Consider the following 19,865-nt stretch of genomic DNA (forward strand, 5'->3'; position numbering starts at 1 on the left):
ATAAAGAAGGAAACATATCCTTAAACCTAGTTACAGCGCTTTCTGAAAGACTTCTAGTGTAATGAAACTTATTCCCCACTGCTGGGTAGTCCATCAGAGTAAATGTAAATGTTATTAAGAAATGATCAGACAGAAGGGAGTTTTCAGGGAATACTGTTAAGTCTTCAATTTCCATACCATAAGTCAGTGATGAAATGCATTTCTGCATTCACAAAGTGCAGAAATGCATTTATGCATTCACAAAGTCACAGAAGCACGTTAACACGCTTCTGTGACATAAACCAAATGTACCCTCTCTTCTTCTGTGGCATTTAATGGCATCCTTATTGTTGCATTGCTGCCATCCTCTGTATCAATTCATTATAGCAGTACTAAATCCTTTCAAGTCCCGTGTCTTTTAAGTATTTAAAAAGCAAACACTTCCCCCTCCTACATTAATTTAATCTTTATTTAATCAGGTTAGTCCCATTGAGATCAAGATCTCTTTTACAGGAGACCTGGACAATGATAAAGTTTCCAATTCACCTAACCTGCTAATCCTATGTCTAAAATACTTCCAACAGAAACTTCTTTGAGGCCTAATATGGCAATATGTTTTAGGTAATTTTGGTCATCTTTTTTGTCATCTTTAAAATTAATCCAAAATATACCAATGCTACTTGTATGAACTTCTTATCTTTCTTTAAAGAAGCAGCTACCTGTCAAGTTTTGCCACCAAAGTCTGCCAATAAAAATGTTTATTTTGAGAGGAGTTGAATTGGTTGTTGTAGAAAGTAGTGATTATTGGTGTGGTATAAACCACGATCGGCTCACACCGGGGCACCAATAATGTAGAAATGTAGTGATTACGTAATTAATTTATGCCTCCACACGGGGCACCAATATGTAAATGTAGTGAATTATTTTATTGATTTGAGTGGAGACATTTTGTTTTATATATATTCAGGCCTCACTATGGGGACCATTTATATGTAGCATTTAGTTGTGAATAAGTAATTAAACTCCCAAATTGAATTAGACTGGATTAGGCCCCAAAATAACGGGTCACCAAAATAATTGATTTAGGGTTTAATACTTATTATTTAAGCATTAATGGAGGGTTAAAACACGTCACGTTCTGACTTAGGTTTTGATTTATAAATACAATTAATACAGATAGAATAACTCCATTATTGTCAATTCCGTCATTTGTACAAAGTTAAAATATAAAACATATCTTTTAATTTTAAATAATGCACTAATTCTGAAGTTTTGTAACAAACAGACAGATGCCAAAGGGATTATGGGTAAATGAGCCTCCACTAACACTGATTGGTTGACTCATTCATCCTATGTAAAAACCAACATGTTAATGTAATGTGACGTGTGTGTTGGTATTTAAATGTGCTTTTGTAAAATATTCCATTTTATTTATATGTAAAAAAAAAGCCATTTGCAAAAGGCAAAATTAAGTCAGGTTGTGATTTGACAGCCGTCTGATGTAACCGGGGTCAAAGTGCATAGAACATTGCCATCTACTGGTGCCCAGACCCTTACCCATAATCCTTTGCGTAGTTTTTTTTTTTTATTTGCGCCAGAGAATTCTGCGGTTTAAACAACAGAATCCATGACAACAATTGTAAATGAAAATTATACAATGAAAATGTATATTTTTATTTCTTTAGCTGCAGCAAGAGGCCGCAACAACTCTCAGGTGCGCAAAGAATGATAATTTATGGGATATCTCAATACTTAGGGTGAATACTGCCATGAATACTACTGGTCAGTAGATGGCAGTAGAGACCGTAGAGCAAACAGGAAAATATTGGAGAAGCAACCTGAGCTTCTTCTGACACTTAAACACAATAACAAGTAACAATGCTTCGATCTTAAATATGATCAATCTATCTTTATTAGTTGGCTATGTACCACAGGCTTTTAAGGTGGCAGTAATTAAACCATTACTTAAAAAGCCATCACTTGACCCAGCTATCTTAGCTAATTATAGGCCAATCTCCAACCTTCCTTTTCTCTCAACAATTCTTGAAAGGGTAGTTGTAAAACAGCTAACTGATCATTTGCAGAGGAATGGTCTACTTGAAGAGTTTCAGCCAGGTTTCAGAATTCATCATAGTACAGAAACAACATTAGTGAAGGTTACAAATGATCTTCTTATGGCCTCAGACAGTGGACTAATTTCTGTGCTTGTTCTGTTAGACCTCAGTGCTGCTTTTGATACTGTTGACCATAAAATTTTATTACAGAGATTAGAGCATGCCATAGGTGTTAAAGGCACTGCGCTGCGGTGGTTTGAATCATATTTATCTAATAGATTACAATTTGTTCATGTAAATGGGGAATCTTCTTCACAGACTAAGGTTAATTATGGAGTTCCACAAGGTTCTGTGCTAGGACCAATTTTATTCACTTTATACATGCTTCCCTTAGGCAGTATTATTAGACAGCATTGCTTAAATTTTCATTGTTACGCAGATGATACTCAGCTTTATCTATCCATGAAGCCAGAGGACACACACCAATTAGCTAAACTGCAGGATTGTCTTACAGACATAAAGACATGGATGACCTCTAATTTCCTGCTTTTAAACTCAGATAAAACTGAAGTTACTGTACTTGGCCCCACAAATCTTAGAAACATGGTGAAACATGGTTGATCAGGATATGTCATTCAATGCGCATATTAAACAAATATGTAGGACTGCTTTTTTTGCATTTGCGCAATATCTCTAAAATTAGAAAGGTCTTGTCTCAGAGTGATGCTGAAAAACTAATTCATGCATTTATTTCCTCTAGGCTGGACTATTGTAATTCATTATTATCAGGTTGTCCTAAAAGTTCACTGAAAAGCCTTCAGTTAATTCAAAATGCTGCAGATAGAGTACTAGCGGGGACTAGAAGGAGAGAGCATATCTCACCCATATTGGTCTCTCTTCATTGGCTTCCTGTTAATTCTAGAATAGAATTTAAAATTCTTCTTGTTACTTATAAGGTTTTGAATAATCAGGTCCCATCTTATCTTAGGAACCTCATAGTACCATATCACCCCAATAGAGCGCTTCGCTCTCAGACTGCAGGCTTACTTGTAGTTCCTAGGGTTTGTAAGAGTAGAATGGGAGGCAGAGCCTTCAGTTTTCAGGCTCCTGTCCTGTGGAACCAGCTCCCAATTCAGATCAGGGAGACAGACACCCTCTCTACTTTTAAGATTAGGCTTAAAACTTTCCTTTTTGCTAAAGCTTATAGTTAGGGCTGGATCAGGTGACCCTGAACCATCCCTTAGTTATGCTGCTATAGACTTAGACTGCTGGGGGGTTCCCATGATACACTGTTTCTTTCTCTTTTTGCTCTGTATGCACCACTCTGCATTTAATCATTAGTGATTGATCTCTGCTCCCCTCCACAGCATGTCTTTTTCCTGGTTCTCTCCCTCAGCCCCAACCAGTCCCAGCAAAAGACTGCCCCTCCCTGAGCCTGGTTCTGCTGGAGGTTTCTTCCTGTTAAAAGGGAGTTTTTCCTTCCCACTGTTGCCAAGTGCTTGCTCACAGGGGGTCGTTTTGACCGTTGGGGTTTTTCCGTAATTATTGTATGGCTTTGCCTTACAATATAAAGCGCCTTGGGGCAACTGTTTGTTGTGATTTGGTGCTATATAAATAAAATTGATTTGATTTGATAAACCCAGAGAATATATTTATGAGAGTTTTAGGCACAATATACAAAGAGTTTAATGCTGCTGTCCGTGTGGAGCTTGATCAGAGCATCTCAAATGTATTTTTCCTGTTGTGACTGTACTGAGATTACCCATATTGCACCTGGACATAGTCTGGCCACACTAAAACCTTCAAAATTAGTGCAGTACTTTAAAACTAAAACATATAGCTGATATTTTCGCTTTATAAAACTTCAGAAGTGACGTTAATTTAAATAACATGTCCAAAATTAGTTTGGTTAGAATTTTAACCATAAGTTAAAACTGCATGCCTCTGGGTGACTTGGGTGATATTGCCAGTGATTTATTATGGTGTCAGGAGCAATTATCTTGTGACCAACTCTCATCTGATTGCAGAGGATAGAGCAGTTTCTCCTAAAACCAACTCTCCTCTGTTTACAGAGGATAGGGTGGTTTTTCTGCTACAAAACCTTTAACAGGTAAGTACTAAAGTCTTTTATATCAGACTTAACAAAGGTTTTTAACTGTTCATGCTTTATTCACTTCACCTGCAAAAACATATTAGTGACATAAAAATTACCAGACCATTAATTTATCGGAAGATAATTGGTCTGATGAGACTTTTAAAAGTTATCTGAAAAGCTAATCTGATAATGAAAACATTAGCTTTGATAATTAGCAGTTAGCGGATTAGCGGAACGGTGCCCACCACTGTGACAGAGTGACCATCAGGTTCTTGGTCACCTCCCTGACCAAGGCCCTTCTCCCCCAATCGTTCAGTTTAGACAGGTGGCCAGCTCTAAGACGAGTCCTGGTGGATCCAAATTTCTTCCATTTACAGATGATGAAGGCCACTGTGCTCTTTGGGACCTTCAAAGCAGCAGAAATGTTTTGTTCCCTTCCTCAGATTTGTGCCTTGAGACAATCCTGTCTGAGGTCTACAGACAATTCCTTTGACTTCATACTTACATTATGCACTGACATGTACTGTCAAACGTGGGACCTGATATGTAGACAGGTGTGTTCCTTTCCAAATCATGTCCAATCAACTGAATTTACCCCAGGTGAACTCTAATTAAGCCGTAGAAACATCTCAAGATGGCCAGTGGAAACAGGATACACCTGAGCTTAATTTTGAGCTTCATGGCAAAAGGCTGTGAATACTTATGTTCATGTGGTTTTCTTCTCAAAATATCAAAACAAACAAAAAAAAATTCACATTGTCATTATGGGCTACTGTGTGTAGAATTTTGAGGGGAAAAATTGTCATTCATTTTAGAATAAGGCTGTAACATAAACTGTGGAAAAAGTGAAGCACTATAAATACTTTATGGGTGCACTGCATATCTCCTACCCAAAGGAAGCACCTGAAATTCCCTGAAGAGTGGATGGCTTGAATCTGCCAAAAATTCCCCTCACCATCTTCACAGGCCTGAAGTAGGGGTAGGTACTGAATTTTTGTTTTGAAAAGTCATTGTTGTGAAAGTGTCGTGACACGGACCCACAACAGGGGGCATAAATGAACGGACAATGGATAAGCCAAAAGTAACAATTTAATGTTGTGAATCGCACAATGACGTACAGACAATAACAATATAGTGACTGTCAATCATACACCAGGTGACGTGTGGGCAGGCTCGACGATAGAAGACGCCTGGCGAGAGAAGAGCCGGATCCCACACAGCTTCCACTGCCAACGGAGCTGAAGAACACCGGAGCCGCCAAGCCCTGCGCCCCAGGTGGCCGCTGTCTTCAGCAGTCAGACCCGGTACTGCTGGCAGAGAACAGAGACAGTCCTGATGAGTGTGAGGTCGCACACTCCGTAATCCCACAGTCTGTATTCAGTAAGGAGGGAGAACCTCCACCTCCAATCACACACTCATGCAGCTCCTGAGATAACCACTTATCTGGGTGGGGTGTGAGGCGAAGCCGTCGCAGTACACACCAAACGCCAACTCCGCAGACAGGGTATCCGTCCCAGGAAAACGGCTGCAAAAAGAGATCAGACTAATACTCGAAGTTAAGGTTTAGCAGAGAATTACCTGATTGGTAGTTGATTTCTCGTGGAGTTGTAGTCCGGCCTTTAAGGTGGTGGTGATGATGTGGATGAGTGACAGCTGATGCTGATGACGAGTAACAGCTGTCACTCCCGGTTGCTATGACGCCCTCTCATGCTTGAAGCCCGCACTTCAAGCAGGGCGCCATCTGGTGGTGGTGGGCCAGCAGTACCTCCTCTTCAGCGGCCCACACAACAGTCATGTTCTAAAAAAAAGGAAAAAAAAATGATCAAATGCCTTTCAAAATGAAATGGTGGTTTATGAACCAGATACTAAAGTTTTTTTTTATGTTTATGCAAATTAGCTCCAAAGTGAGCCTATGTACAGTATCCTCCAAAAGTATTGGGCCGCTTGATATTTCACACATTTTAATTTGTTTATGCCATTTCAAATGCAAAAAGTAAATCAGACTTACCAATGTAAAAATTTCTAAAGTTATCATTCTTAAACTCAAACTTAACTCAGTGCAAATCTCTACAACTTGATATAAATTAATTAAAAATATAAAAGCCAAGATAATGAGTTGCATATGTCATGGGCCACTTTGGTATAATACCTGTAAATAATCATTTTTATTGCCAGTTTCTTGAGACAAGTCAGGGGATGGATACATGAACATTTCCAAGTCACTGACTTTATTTACATCAGTTATGAAGAAATACAAACAGTATGGCACTCTATGGTAAATCAAAAACTCAAAATCTCAAAAACCTAGCGAGTGTGCAAGAAGGAGAAGAGTGAGGAAAGACACCAAATGCATCTTCTGGGACTGCAATTGGAGGTATTGTGCACAGTGCATGTTTTCAATTTTGTATCCAAAATTATATTCAAGTCTTCTTTTTAAGAAAATCCTAATCGAGGCATTCATCTGGGTGTGAGACTTTGACACACTGAAAACATGACAGTGAATAAAAACCACACATTGATTGACTGAACTTATTCACATAAACGCATGTAAATGCAGTGTAACACAATAAAGTGAAATTCACTTGTTTCCATTGTGGCCCAGAGATATCACATACTCATATCGCAAGAGAGATGGATTATGAATGTATATAATAGATTCAGGATTAATATAAAATTAGATTTGCACAATATGTTTCCACAATTTTTACACAAATGTTTAAACGTTGTAAATTAAAATATAACAACCAATAACACAAAAATAACACACACCATCTCTTATTATTATTTTTGACATCCCATCGTTAAACATTTCATAAAATGTGTGAGGTTTGCGGTTTATGTCAACAAAATAAACGACAATGTGGCGCCCCCTATCGGCAAGACCCTTTTCAGTTCGTCATTATTAAACAGATCAGATTCCGCATATTTCGAGGCGCAGCAATGAAATTTTCTGTTTTGAGATCGGTCTATCTTGAATGCATGTCGATATTTTTTTGTCCCCAAAACTTTATTTCAACAAATACATTAACAAACAAACGAACAAAAGACAATAACATTCACAGTATTAACATTAAAAACAGACAGAGAAAAAAATAAATTGTACAATAACAAAAGTAAAGGGATTCTTTAACATTAATTCTCTTTTAAAGGTTCCTTAAATATTTCCTTTAAGGTTCCTTAAATACTCGATATTTAACAAGTCCATGTCGACGTCCATGACGTCATCATTAATGTGCACTCAGACTGTTGTGATGTTTGGGGCGCGAGCTCTCTTGGGCAAACAGACTTTGATCAGGTACAAAACCTGCCTGAGAAGAGGAAAGGAAACACTAATAACACGTGAGAGGAGATCCGCGTGAAGGAACAGCATCAGTTTGGGCGTTTTTGTGTAAGATTTCTTCAGTAATGCACGAGTGAGTGAGTGACAGGAACCGTCTGCGGTCTGATCAGTCCCTGCGTGCGCGTGGACGCGTGAACAACATAAGGGAGGAAGGGGGGGGGGGAGAGGAGCCAGGAGCGCCGCGGAGCTTCCGCAGGGAGCTGTCCGTTCAGCACCGCCGCACTCACCTTGTCGCGTCAACAAGTCAAGAAACCGAGCAGAGAGAGTCGTGGGTTCGATTCTGTCTCGACATCTTGGATTTAGCCTATAGACGATGTGACGTCCATTCTCAGTGTGATGCCATTGGCTGGGCTCTTTTTCTTTTCCTCTTTTTGGGGTGGGGGGGATTTTGATTTGGAGCCCTCCGGTGAATCCGGCAGCTGGGGCGCCTTTTACGACCTGGTCTGGTTTTGGAGGGGTGGAATGTAGCCTGACGCGCCTCCAGAAACGACAGGTTGTTATGTAACTGCGCCCCTGCGGTGCGTGTGAGTCGCACGGTGCGTCGAGACCTGCCGCTGCGATGAAGGGGACTTATTGGAGAAATGCCTAAGGGACGCGATGGGCCTGAGCGACGACAAGGATCGCATTGTGATCAACGTGGGAGGGATCAGACATCAGACATACCGCAGCACCCTGCGCACTCTACCTGGCACGCGCTTATCCTGGCTGGCCGAGCCTGACGCGCCCAACCACTTTGATTATGACGCCAAAATTGAGGAGTTTTTCTTCGATCGCCACCCCGGCGTCTTTGCACACATCCTTAACTACTACAGGACAGGTAAACTGCACTGCCCGGCTGACGTCTGTGGGCCCCTGTACGAGGAGGAGCTGGCCTTCTGGGGCATCGATGAGACAGACGTGGAGCCGTGCTGCTGGATGACCTATCGTCAGCACCGGGAGGCGGAGGAAGCCCTTGATAGTTTCAGCGGGGGAGGACTGCTGGATCTGGGGAGCGATGATCCGGAGCCGGAGCAGGAGCATCCTGAGGACGATGTGGATGAAATGACTCGCAGGCTGGCGCAAGGAGACTCTCCTGATGTCAGGAGCGGAAGCCTGTGGAGCAGGTGGCAGAAGCACGTCTGGGCTCTGTTTGAGGACCCCTACTCCTCTAAATATGCACGGGTGAGTTGTCAACCCTAGATGTTTGCTTATTCCAACCCCACTTTCAGATGCTTTCAAACTTCTTAAACCGGTCTGGTTCAGTCACAACTGTGTTGATTTTAAAAAGGAAGACTGATGGATCCAAGGACTCCAGGTGGGATTTAGACGACCTTGAAATTGCTCTCGCAGGGGGCGTGTGTGACAGCACAAAGAAAATCAGCCGTGGGTTTCATCTGACAAAAAATATTTTACATGCACACTATTACACCTCCACTCTACTTTTTATATCTCACAGGAGAAGCTCACTTGGATTCTTGCAGGTCTTTTAATTGAGACATCCAGAAAGCTCTTTGGCACCACCAAAATTTAAAAGGATAATCTGCTATTTTTCAACCTGGGCCCTATTTTTTATGTTTGGCAAAGCTGCTCTACATTAAGTCTATGCAAATTGGTTGTTGAGGAGGAGCTCCTATCTGTTGTTTACCAACAAGGCAGAAGAACGTGCCCCTCATGCACTTGTATGGAGTTAGTGGAGAGCGGCCTCACCAAACAGAAAGAAGCCCAATCTAAGTTCCTGTCTGTGTCTTCAGTTCTTTTAAAAAGTGAATTTATATTTATTGAAGTAAAGATGCACACGTTCCTCTGTAGGATCCTCTCCACACACACTTCTCATGACATTTTGGCCTATTCAGTGGTGACATTAAGCGGCAGGTATTTAGGTGACCCCCATTTTATCAGTTATTAAAGTAATTACCAGCTATTTTATAGTAATCAAGGAATCATTCTGAGTCTTCTTTTTGAAAAAAAAAAGTCCAAATTTTGTCATTTTCAGCTTCTTAAATGTGAATATTTTCTGGTTTCTGTACTCCTCCCTGACAGTAAAGTGAACACCTTTGGGTGTCATTTCAGGACATCACCTTTGGCATTACAAAATACTGATCACTTTTTTTTTTTTACCATTTTCTTACATTTCATGGCCCAAACAGCTAATGGATTCATCCAGAAATTAAAAGATTACTGTATTATCCAGTCACATTTTTATTACTAGTTTCAGAGTTGCTGTGACTTATGTGAAGTATATATATATATAAAAAAAAATCATGATTCTGTTCATTGTCATTACAGTGGAAATGAGAAACACAACAATAAGCTGCCATTTTTTTTTTGTTTGAAATAAGCGAGAGATAGGTGAAAATTTCTTAACAGGGCTCTAAAACTGAGTTGGGTCACACTTAAAGAATTCCTTATAGGAGTGATCGTGATGTTGTGAAGCTTTTCATCATATCGGTGGTGATCATAGAGCTCCAGAGATAAATACAGGCAGCAGTCTTTTCTTATTTCAAGCAAATAAATATGAATAAAAAAGAATAAATATCATTAACAAACAGCAAAATATCCCGTTGAATGACAACAACAACTGAGTAAATGGATGTCTGTTCCCATGTGGTGCTGCAGTGCACAGCAGAGACACAGATCATAAACAGTAACAGCTAACTGCCATGATGAGTTGGGTTTACACTGAAGTCACCTTTTTTTGTTGCACCACTGTCATTCACTTCAGGAAATGTCTCACATAAAGAAGAATCAGACACTCGAACTGCAGTTTTCCCAAACATTTGAGTTTACGCTGTGTTAATGGGCTCAAATCTTCTGGTCTGGTCAATATGTGATAATCTATACCTTCAATTATTAAATGAGGAAGTACTCCCAAACAGCAGACTTCATGCTGTGTACACAGACTCAAACAGGATCAAGTATTTCGTCCAATCTTGACATGGAGTTGTCTCAAACACTTAGGCTGAAATATTAGCACAGGATACTTTCTTTTTCTTCTCCTTCTAATGATGTAGTGGAGGAGAAACAAGAAGAAAAGGTTGTTTGCTCGTAGGAAATAATGATTTTTTTTTTAAACTGGAAGACCATACTCTTAAATAAAAGAGGTTTTATATATATATATATATATATATATATATATATATATATATATATATATTTTTTTTTTTTTTTTTCTATTTGAAAAAAAACTTATATGGACTATGTGAAACAACAAGGACAGCTCTTTTAAGAGTCCTGGAAAAATACTGAACAAGAAGAAAATTAATGGTGAATTTATTATCTTTTACAAATGCACTACAAGAGCTTTTAAACAATAAATTGCATTGAATGTTTACCTCACGTACTGTGCATCTGGAAAGTATTCACAGTGCTTCACTTTTCCCACATTTTGTTATGTTACAGCTTCATTCCATTAAATTCATTTTTTTTCCTCAAAATTCTACGCACAATACCCCATAATGACAATGTGAAAAAAAGTGTTTGTTTTTTTTATTTTTGCAAATTTATTAAAAAAAAACAACAAAGAAACCACATGCACATACTTTAGTATTCACAGCCTTTGCCATGAAACTCAATATTGAGCTCAGGTGAATCCTGTTTCCACTGATCCTCCTTGAGATGTTTCTACAGCTTAATTGGAGTCCACCTGGGGTAAATTCAGTTGATTGGACATGATTTCATGATTTGGAAAGACACATACCTGTCTACATATAAGATCCCACTATTGACAGTGCATATCAGAGCACAAACCAAGCATGAAGTCAAAGGAATTGTCTGTAGACCTCAGAGACAAGACTGTCTTGAGGCACAAACCTGAGGAAGGGTAAAGAAACATTTCTGTTGCTTTGAAGGTTCCAATGATCACAGTGGCCTCCATCATCCGTAAATGGAAGACATTCAGATCCACCAAGACTCTTCCTAGCTCTGGCCACCCATCTATGAGGTCTGTTAGAAAAGTATCCGAACTTTTTATTTTTTTCAGAAACCTGATGGATTTGAATCACGTGTGCTTGCATGAGCCAACCTTGAACCTTCGTGCGCATGCATGAATTTTTTCACGCCTGTCGATTGTGTCACTTGCTTGTAAAGCAGCCTTTGTGTGAGGATGGGTGGAGTCTTTCGTCGTTTTCTCTTTGCAAGGAAATGGCGGAACGACTGGAGCAGCGCAACTGCATCAAATTTTGCCAGAAACTGGGCGACAGCCAGGTGGAAACCATTCGGATTATTCAGACGGCTTTCGATGATGATGCTATGGGCATCACACAGATTAAGGAGCGGTACAACCAGTTTAAAGACGGCTGCACAACGGTGCAGAGCGCGCCACGCTCTGGTTGGTCATCAACACGCTGAAATGACCGGATCATTTCAAAGTGAACGCTGTGGTGATGTGGGACCGTCGTGTGACTTTTCGAGAAATTGTGGAAGAGGTGGACATCAGCACTTTTTCGGCACATTCCACTGTGACAGAAGATTTTGCCATGAAAAGAGTTGCAGCGAAATTCATGCCGATGGCTTTGGCACGAAGCTGATGGCGGAACAAAAGCGCCACCGTGTTGAAGCCTCACAGGACATGTTGTGACATGCTCAGCTCTTCCACAATTCGGAAGATTCAGATGGCTTTCGGTGGCTTTTCAGTCGTGTGACTATCCGAGAAATTGTGGAAGAGGTGGGCATGTCACAACATGTCCTGTGAGGCTTCAACACGGTGGCGCTTTTGTTCCGCCATCAGCTTCGTGCCAAAGCCATCGGCATGAATTTCGCTGCAACTCTTTTCATGGCAAAATCTTCTGTCACAGTGGAATGTGCCAAAAAAGTGCTGATGTCCACCTCTTCCACAATTTCTCGGATAGTCACACGACGGTCCCACATCACCACAGCGTCCACTTTGGAATGATCGGGTCATTTCAGCGTGTTGATGGCCGCCTGGAGCGCACCTCGCTCTCCACCATTGTGCGGCCGTCTTTAAACCGGTTGTACCGCTCCTTAATCTGTGTGATGCCCATAGCATCGTCACCAAAAGCCGTCTGAATAATCCGAATGGTTTCCACCTGGCTGTCGCCCAGTTTCTGGCAAAATTTGATGCAGTCGCGCTGCTCCAGTCGTTCCGCCATTTCCTTGCAAAGAAAAAAACGATGAGAGACTACACCCATCCTCACACAAAGGCTGCTTACAAGCAAATGACGCAATCGACGGGCGTGAAAAAATTTGCGCACGCGCACAAAGGTTCAAGGTTGGCTCATGCAAGCACACGTGATTCAAATCCATCAGGTTTTTGAAAAAAATAAAAAGGTCGGATACTTTTCTAACAGACCTCGTAAACTCTCAGATGGACTCTCAGACCATGAGAAACAAAATTCTCTGGTCTGCTGAGACAAAGATTGAACTCTTTGGTGTGAATGCCAGGCATCATGTTTGGGGGAACCATCCCTGCAGTGAAGCATTTTGGTGGCAGCATCATGCTGTGGGGATGTTTTCCAGTGAAGAAACTGGAGACGAGTCAGGAATGAGTGAAAGATGAATGTAGCAATGTACAGAGACATCCTGGATGAAAACCTGCTCTAGAGTGCTCTTGACCTCAGACTGGGATGATAGTTCTTTGATCAGCAGGACATTGACCCTAAGAACACAGCCAAGATATCAGAGCAGTGGCTTCAGGAAAACTCTGTGAATGTCCTTGAGTGGCCCAGACCTGAATCTGATTGAACATCTCTGGAGAGATCTGAAAATGACTGTGCACTGACACTCCCCATCCAACCTGATGGATCTTGAGAGGTGCTGCAAAGAGGAATGGACAAAACTGCCCAAGGATAGGTGCACCAAGTTTGTGGCATCATATTCAAGAAGACTTGAAGCTGTAATTGCTTCCAAACATGCATCAACGAAGTATGAGCTCTGCTGTCTTCCACAGCATGTCTTTTTCCTGATTCTCTCCCCTCAGCCCCAACGAGTCCCAGCAGAAGACTGCCCCTCCCTAAGCCTTGTTCTGCTGGAGGTTTCTTCCTGTTAAAAGGGAGTTTTCCTTCCCACTGTCACCAAGTGCTTGCTCATAGGGGGTCGTTTTGACCGTTGTGGTTTTTCTGTAATTATTGTATGGCTTTTGCCTTACAATATAAAGCGCCTTGGGGCGGCTGTTTGTTGTGATTTGGCGCTATATAAATAAAATTGATTTGATTTTGATTTGATATTCTGCAAAGGGTGTGAATACGTATGCACACGTGACTTCTTAGTTTTTTATTTTTAATAAATTTGCAAAAACTTCAAAAAAAAAAAAAACTTTTTTCATGTCATTATTAGGGTGTTGTGAGTACAATTTGTGTGTGTGTGTGGGGGGGATTAATTTACTCCATTTTGAAATAACACTGTAAAATAAAATGTGGAAAAAGTGAAGCACTGCAAACACTTTCTAGATGCACTGTATAATCGTCTGTTCAGTGGCTTAAAGAAGCAATTTACTCTTGTTTTTTACTTGTTACATTAACATTAATTTGCTCATAGCTTCTGATTGCTAAAGCAGTGCCTGAATAATAATTAAATAAATAATGCACTGACATCGTTATTCAGACATTAGTAAGGTGACGACTGGATGTCTTTGGTACTAGGTGTCTTTGGAGGATCCTTGGGTTCTGCTGGAATGACTTTGAATCAAACAAGCAGTCCCTGGCTGTCGGACTGTGGCTGCACTGCTCCTTGTGGTTGGATTGTGTGTAACTGTAATTAGGGTTGAATGCAGAGGACAGATTTTGTTGTATGTAATGTACAATGACAAATAAAGGAAATTATTATTATTATTATTACTAAGAGAGACCAAGATGAGGAGTATCACACACATTGTTAGGGAGAGTCAGATATTTTGACCATGTGGGCCGTTTGTGCATAATCCAGCACGCAGGTTCCTGAGTACTGAGGACTCCAGTCGCTGGAGAAGGCTAAGGAGACTTGCACCTTTAACCTGGCTGAAACAGATAGCTAGTTATTTTGGAGATGTGGGAATGTACTTGTCTGCCTGGGTGGTTTCCATCCAGTACCTAAGGTGGTTCTGTTGTGTTGTGGATGCAGGAAAGAGCAGCACCAACACATTCCCAGACTTGACTTCATTAGCTGTACTCCCTAATGCTGTGTGCTTTACAGTGGTGGGCACAGTTCCGATAATCCGATAATTATCGAAGATAATGTTTTCATTATCTAATTATCTGTTCAGATAACTTTGAAAACCATTATCGGACTTGTTATCTTCTGATAAATTTTTGTCCGATAATTTTTAGACCATTAATGTGGTAAATAAAGCTGAACAACTACATACTCTTATAAAATTTAGAATCAATTGAACACCTACCTGTTAAATGATTTGTAGTAGATGTAGTTCGACCCTTTGCAAAAAGAGGAGAGCTGCTTCTAGAAGAAACCACTGTATCCTCTGCAAGAAAAGAAGAACTGGTCACAAAAAAAAAAACACATTTCTTTTAACCCCATACTGCTATGCCAGCAATATCATCCAAGTCATTCAGAGGCATACGTTTTTAACTTATGGTTCAAATTTTAACCAAACTAATTTCGGACAAGTTATTTAAATTAGCGTCATGTCTGAAGTTTTATAAAGTAAAATATCAGATATATGTTTTAGTTTTAAAGTAATGCGCTAATTTTTAAGGTTTTAGTGTGGATATGCTGTGTCCAGGTGCATTATGGGTATAGGATAATCTCAGTACATTCACAACATGAAAAATGCATTTGAGACACTCTGATCAGGCTCCACGGATAACAGCATTAAACACTAGTGCCTAAAACTCTTGTGAATATATTCTCTGGGTTTATAGATGTTATTGTGTTTGCGTTTATTTATATTAAATTCCATGCATTTTAAACATAGCAGAGTAGCAGCAAACACAGATTATCTGGAATTTTGTTTTGGCAAGTCTCTTCTGCCATCTACTGGCCAGTAGTGTTCATGGCAGTATTCAAACTGAAGCTGGGCTGATATTTTCAATCACTGTACTTGGTTCCAAGCTCAAACTGTACCACAGAACCGCAGTGTAAAAGTTCAGAGCGCCCGATTTATGTTCTCACACACATTGTATGTTCAAAAACCACACGTCGGACTCGTGTTTCGAGAAGCAAAATGTAAACAGAAGCTTTTTTCCAAACTTAATTTACAAAAACTCTCGATGGAAGACATCAAAGTAAAAAAAAAAACATTACAAGACAGGTCTGCGGTGTTTGCACAGGCACAGTGCGAGAGGTGGTCGTGAGATGTTAAATGCAGCTCGTTACTCCGTGTATACTAAACGATGCAGGATGCATGATTAACCTGAAACTCGGTGCGATCCAAAAAATTCTCGCACCAATGAAAAATCAACTGAAAAAGGGACAAAACTGGCACCAGTAGATCATGGCAGTGTTCTATCTATTTTGACACCAACACACGGCACACCTCACATTAACGTGTTGGTTTACATATCCAATCAGTGTTAGTGGAGGCACATTTTACCCAGAATGCCATCTATCTGTGTTTGTTACAAAAATCAGAATTAGTGCATTATTCAACATTAAAAGATATATGTTATTATCTTAGCACAAATGACAGAATTGACATTAATGGAGTTATTCTATCAGTATTCATTTTATTTATACCAAACCATAACTCAGCATTGCTTTATTTTCCAAGACCTCGGCCTGACGGCAGCGTTGTGGTTAGGTAGAGTTGAGCTTTGTAGCTCCTCTCAGCTACGTTTGTGCTGGAAGCTGGAACTAGAAGTGCTGACTCATTGTTTGGGTCTGTCGTCGCTTTTGATGCTTTCAGAAGCGATCGTGGTGTTAAACTTAAAATCAGCTTGTTAGTAGTTATAAGTGTACTGGAGATAATAGTGGAATTCATCGGTTATCTGTAACTTCTGATACATTTTTGGGTGGTTTATCGTTTTAACTTTATCAAAGATAACTTTTCAGATATCTGATTATCTGTTATCGAAGTTAATTTTTTGGTTATCTGTGTCCACCACTGGTGCTTTATAAAGAAATAATGCAATGATTAAATTCATTTTGCTTCTTGTTGCATGAAGTGGTAAAAGCTACTTTTATGCTGGTGCAACTTATATATGTTTCTCTCTCTCTCTCTTAAAGAGGCGTTTTTTTGACAGATGCGACATACTCTGGTGTGAGCTATACTCTGGAACATACACTCTCTGCCAATGAAGTTGGAGGAGGTTATGTTTCGCCAGTTTGTTTATTTGTCTGCCTGTTTTTTTGCGGACAGCCTGGAGCCCACAGTTTTTCATATATTATGAATTTTTTTTTTGTGTGAAGATTCATGTCGTGATAGGCAAGGTCTGATTAAATTTTCAAGTTCATAGGTCAAAGGTCAATGTCAGGAAAAATCGAGAATAGAGAATTGGAAAAACGTCCTGTCTTTAACATTGAACAAACTTTCAAAAATTCATACAGCTGTCAAAAAAGATCAAGTTTCTTTCATATTTGGGAGCGTTATGTAGGATGGCATCCTTTACCAACTGACAAAGTTTGATCTGGATCTGATCCAGATTACAGATTTTGTGGCCATTTAAATTTAACATCGAAAAAAACCCATTTAATTATATCTTACATTATATCTTAATTAAACGTGCCCCAATCACTCTCATATATGAAAGTGAGGTGCAGACTGGCACTCACCATCACCTGACAAAGTTTGATCTGGATATGATCCGGATTATGAAGTTTATGGACATTTGAATGTAATATTGAAAAGCCCATTTGGTGTACATTTTGCATTATATCTCAAAAAAAAAAAAAAAGTGTCTCAATCACACTCATTTGTGGCAGTGAGGTGCAAACGGGCACTCTCAATGAATAGACTAAGTTTGATTTGCATCTAACCCGTATTGCAGATTTAACGGATATTTTATTTAACATTGAAAAGCCCCTTTGATCTGTATTTTGTATTATAATTTATCTTATGAAAAGCCACTTCTAACAGGACTTTGACTTTGAAAATTTTTTCCAAGGTAAAAATTTGTGGAATTGTAACTAGTGTTGGAGAACATTGGTACTGTATGAATGTGGTGCTTTTATGTGTTAGATTTTTTTTTTTTTGTAAAACAATTCATTTTTGTAACACAATTCTTGAATGCAAGATTGAAATTTATTGTTAAAACTGATAGCTATGGTTTCCTCGTTAATTAACCAAAGGATTTTTGACTATTCAGAAAATAATCAATAGACTAATAAAAAATAAACATTTGATTAATTGAAAACATAATCGATAGAGTAATCGATTACAAAAATAATTGTTTATTGCAGGCCTAAACTCAATACTGGACAGATTACTGTTTTTTGCCTCTTGTGAAAAGTTGTGCTCAAAACATCTAAAAATAGGGGACAGGTTTAAAATCCAAGAATTCCCCTTATATGGTAGGCCTCCAGACCAAAAGTTGAGTTACTGTTAGAAGTGAGAGAGAGGTTACTGACAGAGAGGTTACTGTTTGGGTTTTGTCACAGGCTCCCTTCCATCTGGATCTTGATTTTTTTTTTTCACCTCCTGCAGAGACCACTGTGCTGTGCTCTACTTCAACAGTTGTAGCAGGAGGATTAATGCAATTATTTATCAGACTCCATCCTGTGTCTGTGTGTGTGTCAACAGTATTGACATGTTCCTTCTTCCAGTATCAGTGGAGGCAGTTAAACCTACGTGCTTCTTTCAGATGCCCTCCCCACGTGCACAAAGCAAAAAAGTCTTACAGATGTGTCCCACATTTTACAATCAGGGTGACAAAGTGGAGCGAAGGAACTGACAGAGCTCCACCAAGACTGGCACAGAGATTAATTACCAGTGAGCTTCTGAGTTAATTACAGACTCTATCCACAGCGTATACATCAGTGGAAAACCTTTGTTTCACTACAGTAGGCTTGCGTAGAGGTTTGCTGAGACTCAGCTGATGATGACGGCGCTCTCTGATCCGAGCTGTTTAAGATGCACAGCTTGCATTAGTGTGAAGGCCAGGATGTTCACAGGCTTGAGTCACAATGCATCAGTGGTGCACATGAAAGTACCTCATGTGAATGGAGTCTTTGATGTGGTTTTCCATCTCCTGCTAATGGAAATACAAAACAACACCTGCATGTTTGTACCTGTCTTGCAACCGTCCTGACTTTTATGAAGGTTATAACAGTGCGTATCTGCTGTAATGGCATCATGGAGTCGACCCTGTGAGCATTTTGAGGCTGTACTTTGTGCTGTAGTTTGCATTATACTTGAAGGGCTGTGTGTCCTTTAGCACAGTAAAGTGCAGGCGATAGGTACAGACAGCACCATGAGGCAGTGCATGAACGTGTTTCCACAATCCAGCTGCTTCACTTTCAAAATTTGTGAATTTTTTATCTGATTAATCATCTGATGACACAGACCTGTTGTTTTAAATCTTAAATGGTTATTGCTTTAAAGTTTTTCCATGATTTAATATTTATGATGCAGAGTAATATTCTAGAAGATAGTAACAAAAGTAACATCTGATTTTTAGTGAAATAACATGATCAAACTTGTGCAGTATTTTGTTCAATATATTGTATTCAATATAATTTTAATTCAATATATTTTATTCAATATAATAAAAATCTGTCAGTTTATGCCTTAAAAGATCATGTTTTATTGCAATAGGTTTTGCTTACTGTATTTGGATCTTGGGAGGCTTACAAAGTCACACATATAATTTATATTTGTTATTTATTATGTCCACATGACACAGCTTAATTTTATCATCTGCAAACCCGAAGAATGCCTCGCTCTGCAGCATGACAAAGCTGCTCTAAGTACAGTAGTGTTCAGAATAATAGTAGTGCTATGTGACTAAAAAGATTAATCCAGGTTTTGAGTATATTTCCTTTGTTACATTGGAAACAAGGTACCAGTAGATTCAGTAGATTCTCACAAATCCAACAAGACCAAGCATTCATGATATGCACACTCTTAAGGCTATGAAATTGGGCTATTTGTTGTGTGTTGGGGGGTTTGGCTGGACATTTTGGTGCTGTTTTCTTTTCTTTGCTCTCCAGGTGGTATGCAAACTGGTTTTTTCTGTGGAGAAGGTGCTGGCGGAAGAGTCCTTCACCCTCATCAGAACTATTGGCTGCACCTGTGGAGGATGTTCACGTGCAGGCCTAACAACTTGCAGCACCTGTGGATGATGCTCATGTGCAGACTTAAAGACTTTCAGCTGAAGCAGATAATGAGATGGCGTTCTGCATTTAAGCCATGAGTGATTTGAGCAGAATTGCCGGGAACTCGACCTTGTGACGTTCGGTTGTGAGACGCTGAGGACCGCGCCTGGGTTTGACACATCGTGCCTGTGAAGGAGGACGGGTGAGGGACACATGCTGTCAGCACACATCAGAGGTGATTATCGTCTGAATAATCGTTAATAGTAATTTGGAGTTT

General features: G+C 39.8%; 1 protein-coding gene across 3 annotated transcripts in view; it reads left to right on the plus strand.

Annotated features, from left to right (window-relative positions):
- The first annotated feature begins 7,900 nt into the window (after positions 1-7,900).
- Positions 7,901-19,865, plus strand: part of kcnc1b (potassium voltage-gated channel, Shaw-related subfamily, member 1b) — a 44,499-nt gene continuing 32,534 nt past the window's right edge. For 2 of the 3 annotated variants that reach the window (XM_034176324.1, XM_034176323.1), the window contains exon 1: positions 7,902-8,629. In XM_034176324.1, coding sequence (XP_034032215.1) covers positions 8,066-8,629 — 564 coding nt within the window. In that variant the 5' untranslated portion in view covers positions 7,902-8,065. Of the gene's footprint in view, positions 8,630-19,865 lie in introns of all 3 variants that reach the window. The other variant, XM_034176326.1, reaches the window with a different exon arrangement.

The sequence above is a fragment of the Thalassophryne amazonica genome, chromosome 8 (assembly GCF_902500255.1).
Source record: "Thalassophryne amazonica chromosome 8, fThaAma1.1, whole genome shotgun sequence".
NCBI lineage: Eukaryota > Metazoa > Chordata > Actinopteri > Batrachoidiformes > Batrachoididae > Thalassophryne > Thalassophryne amazonica.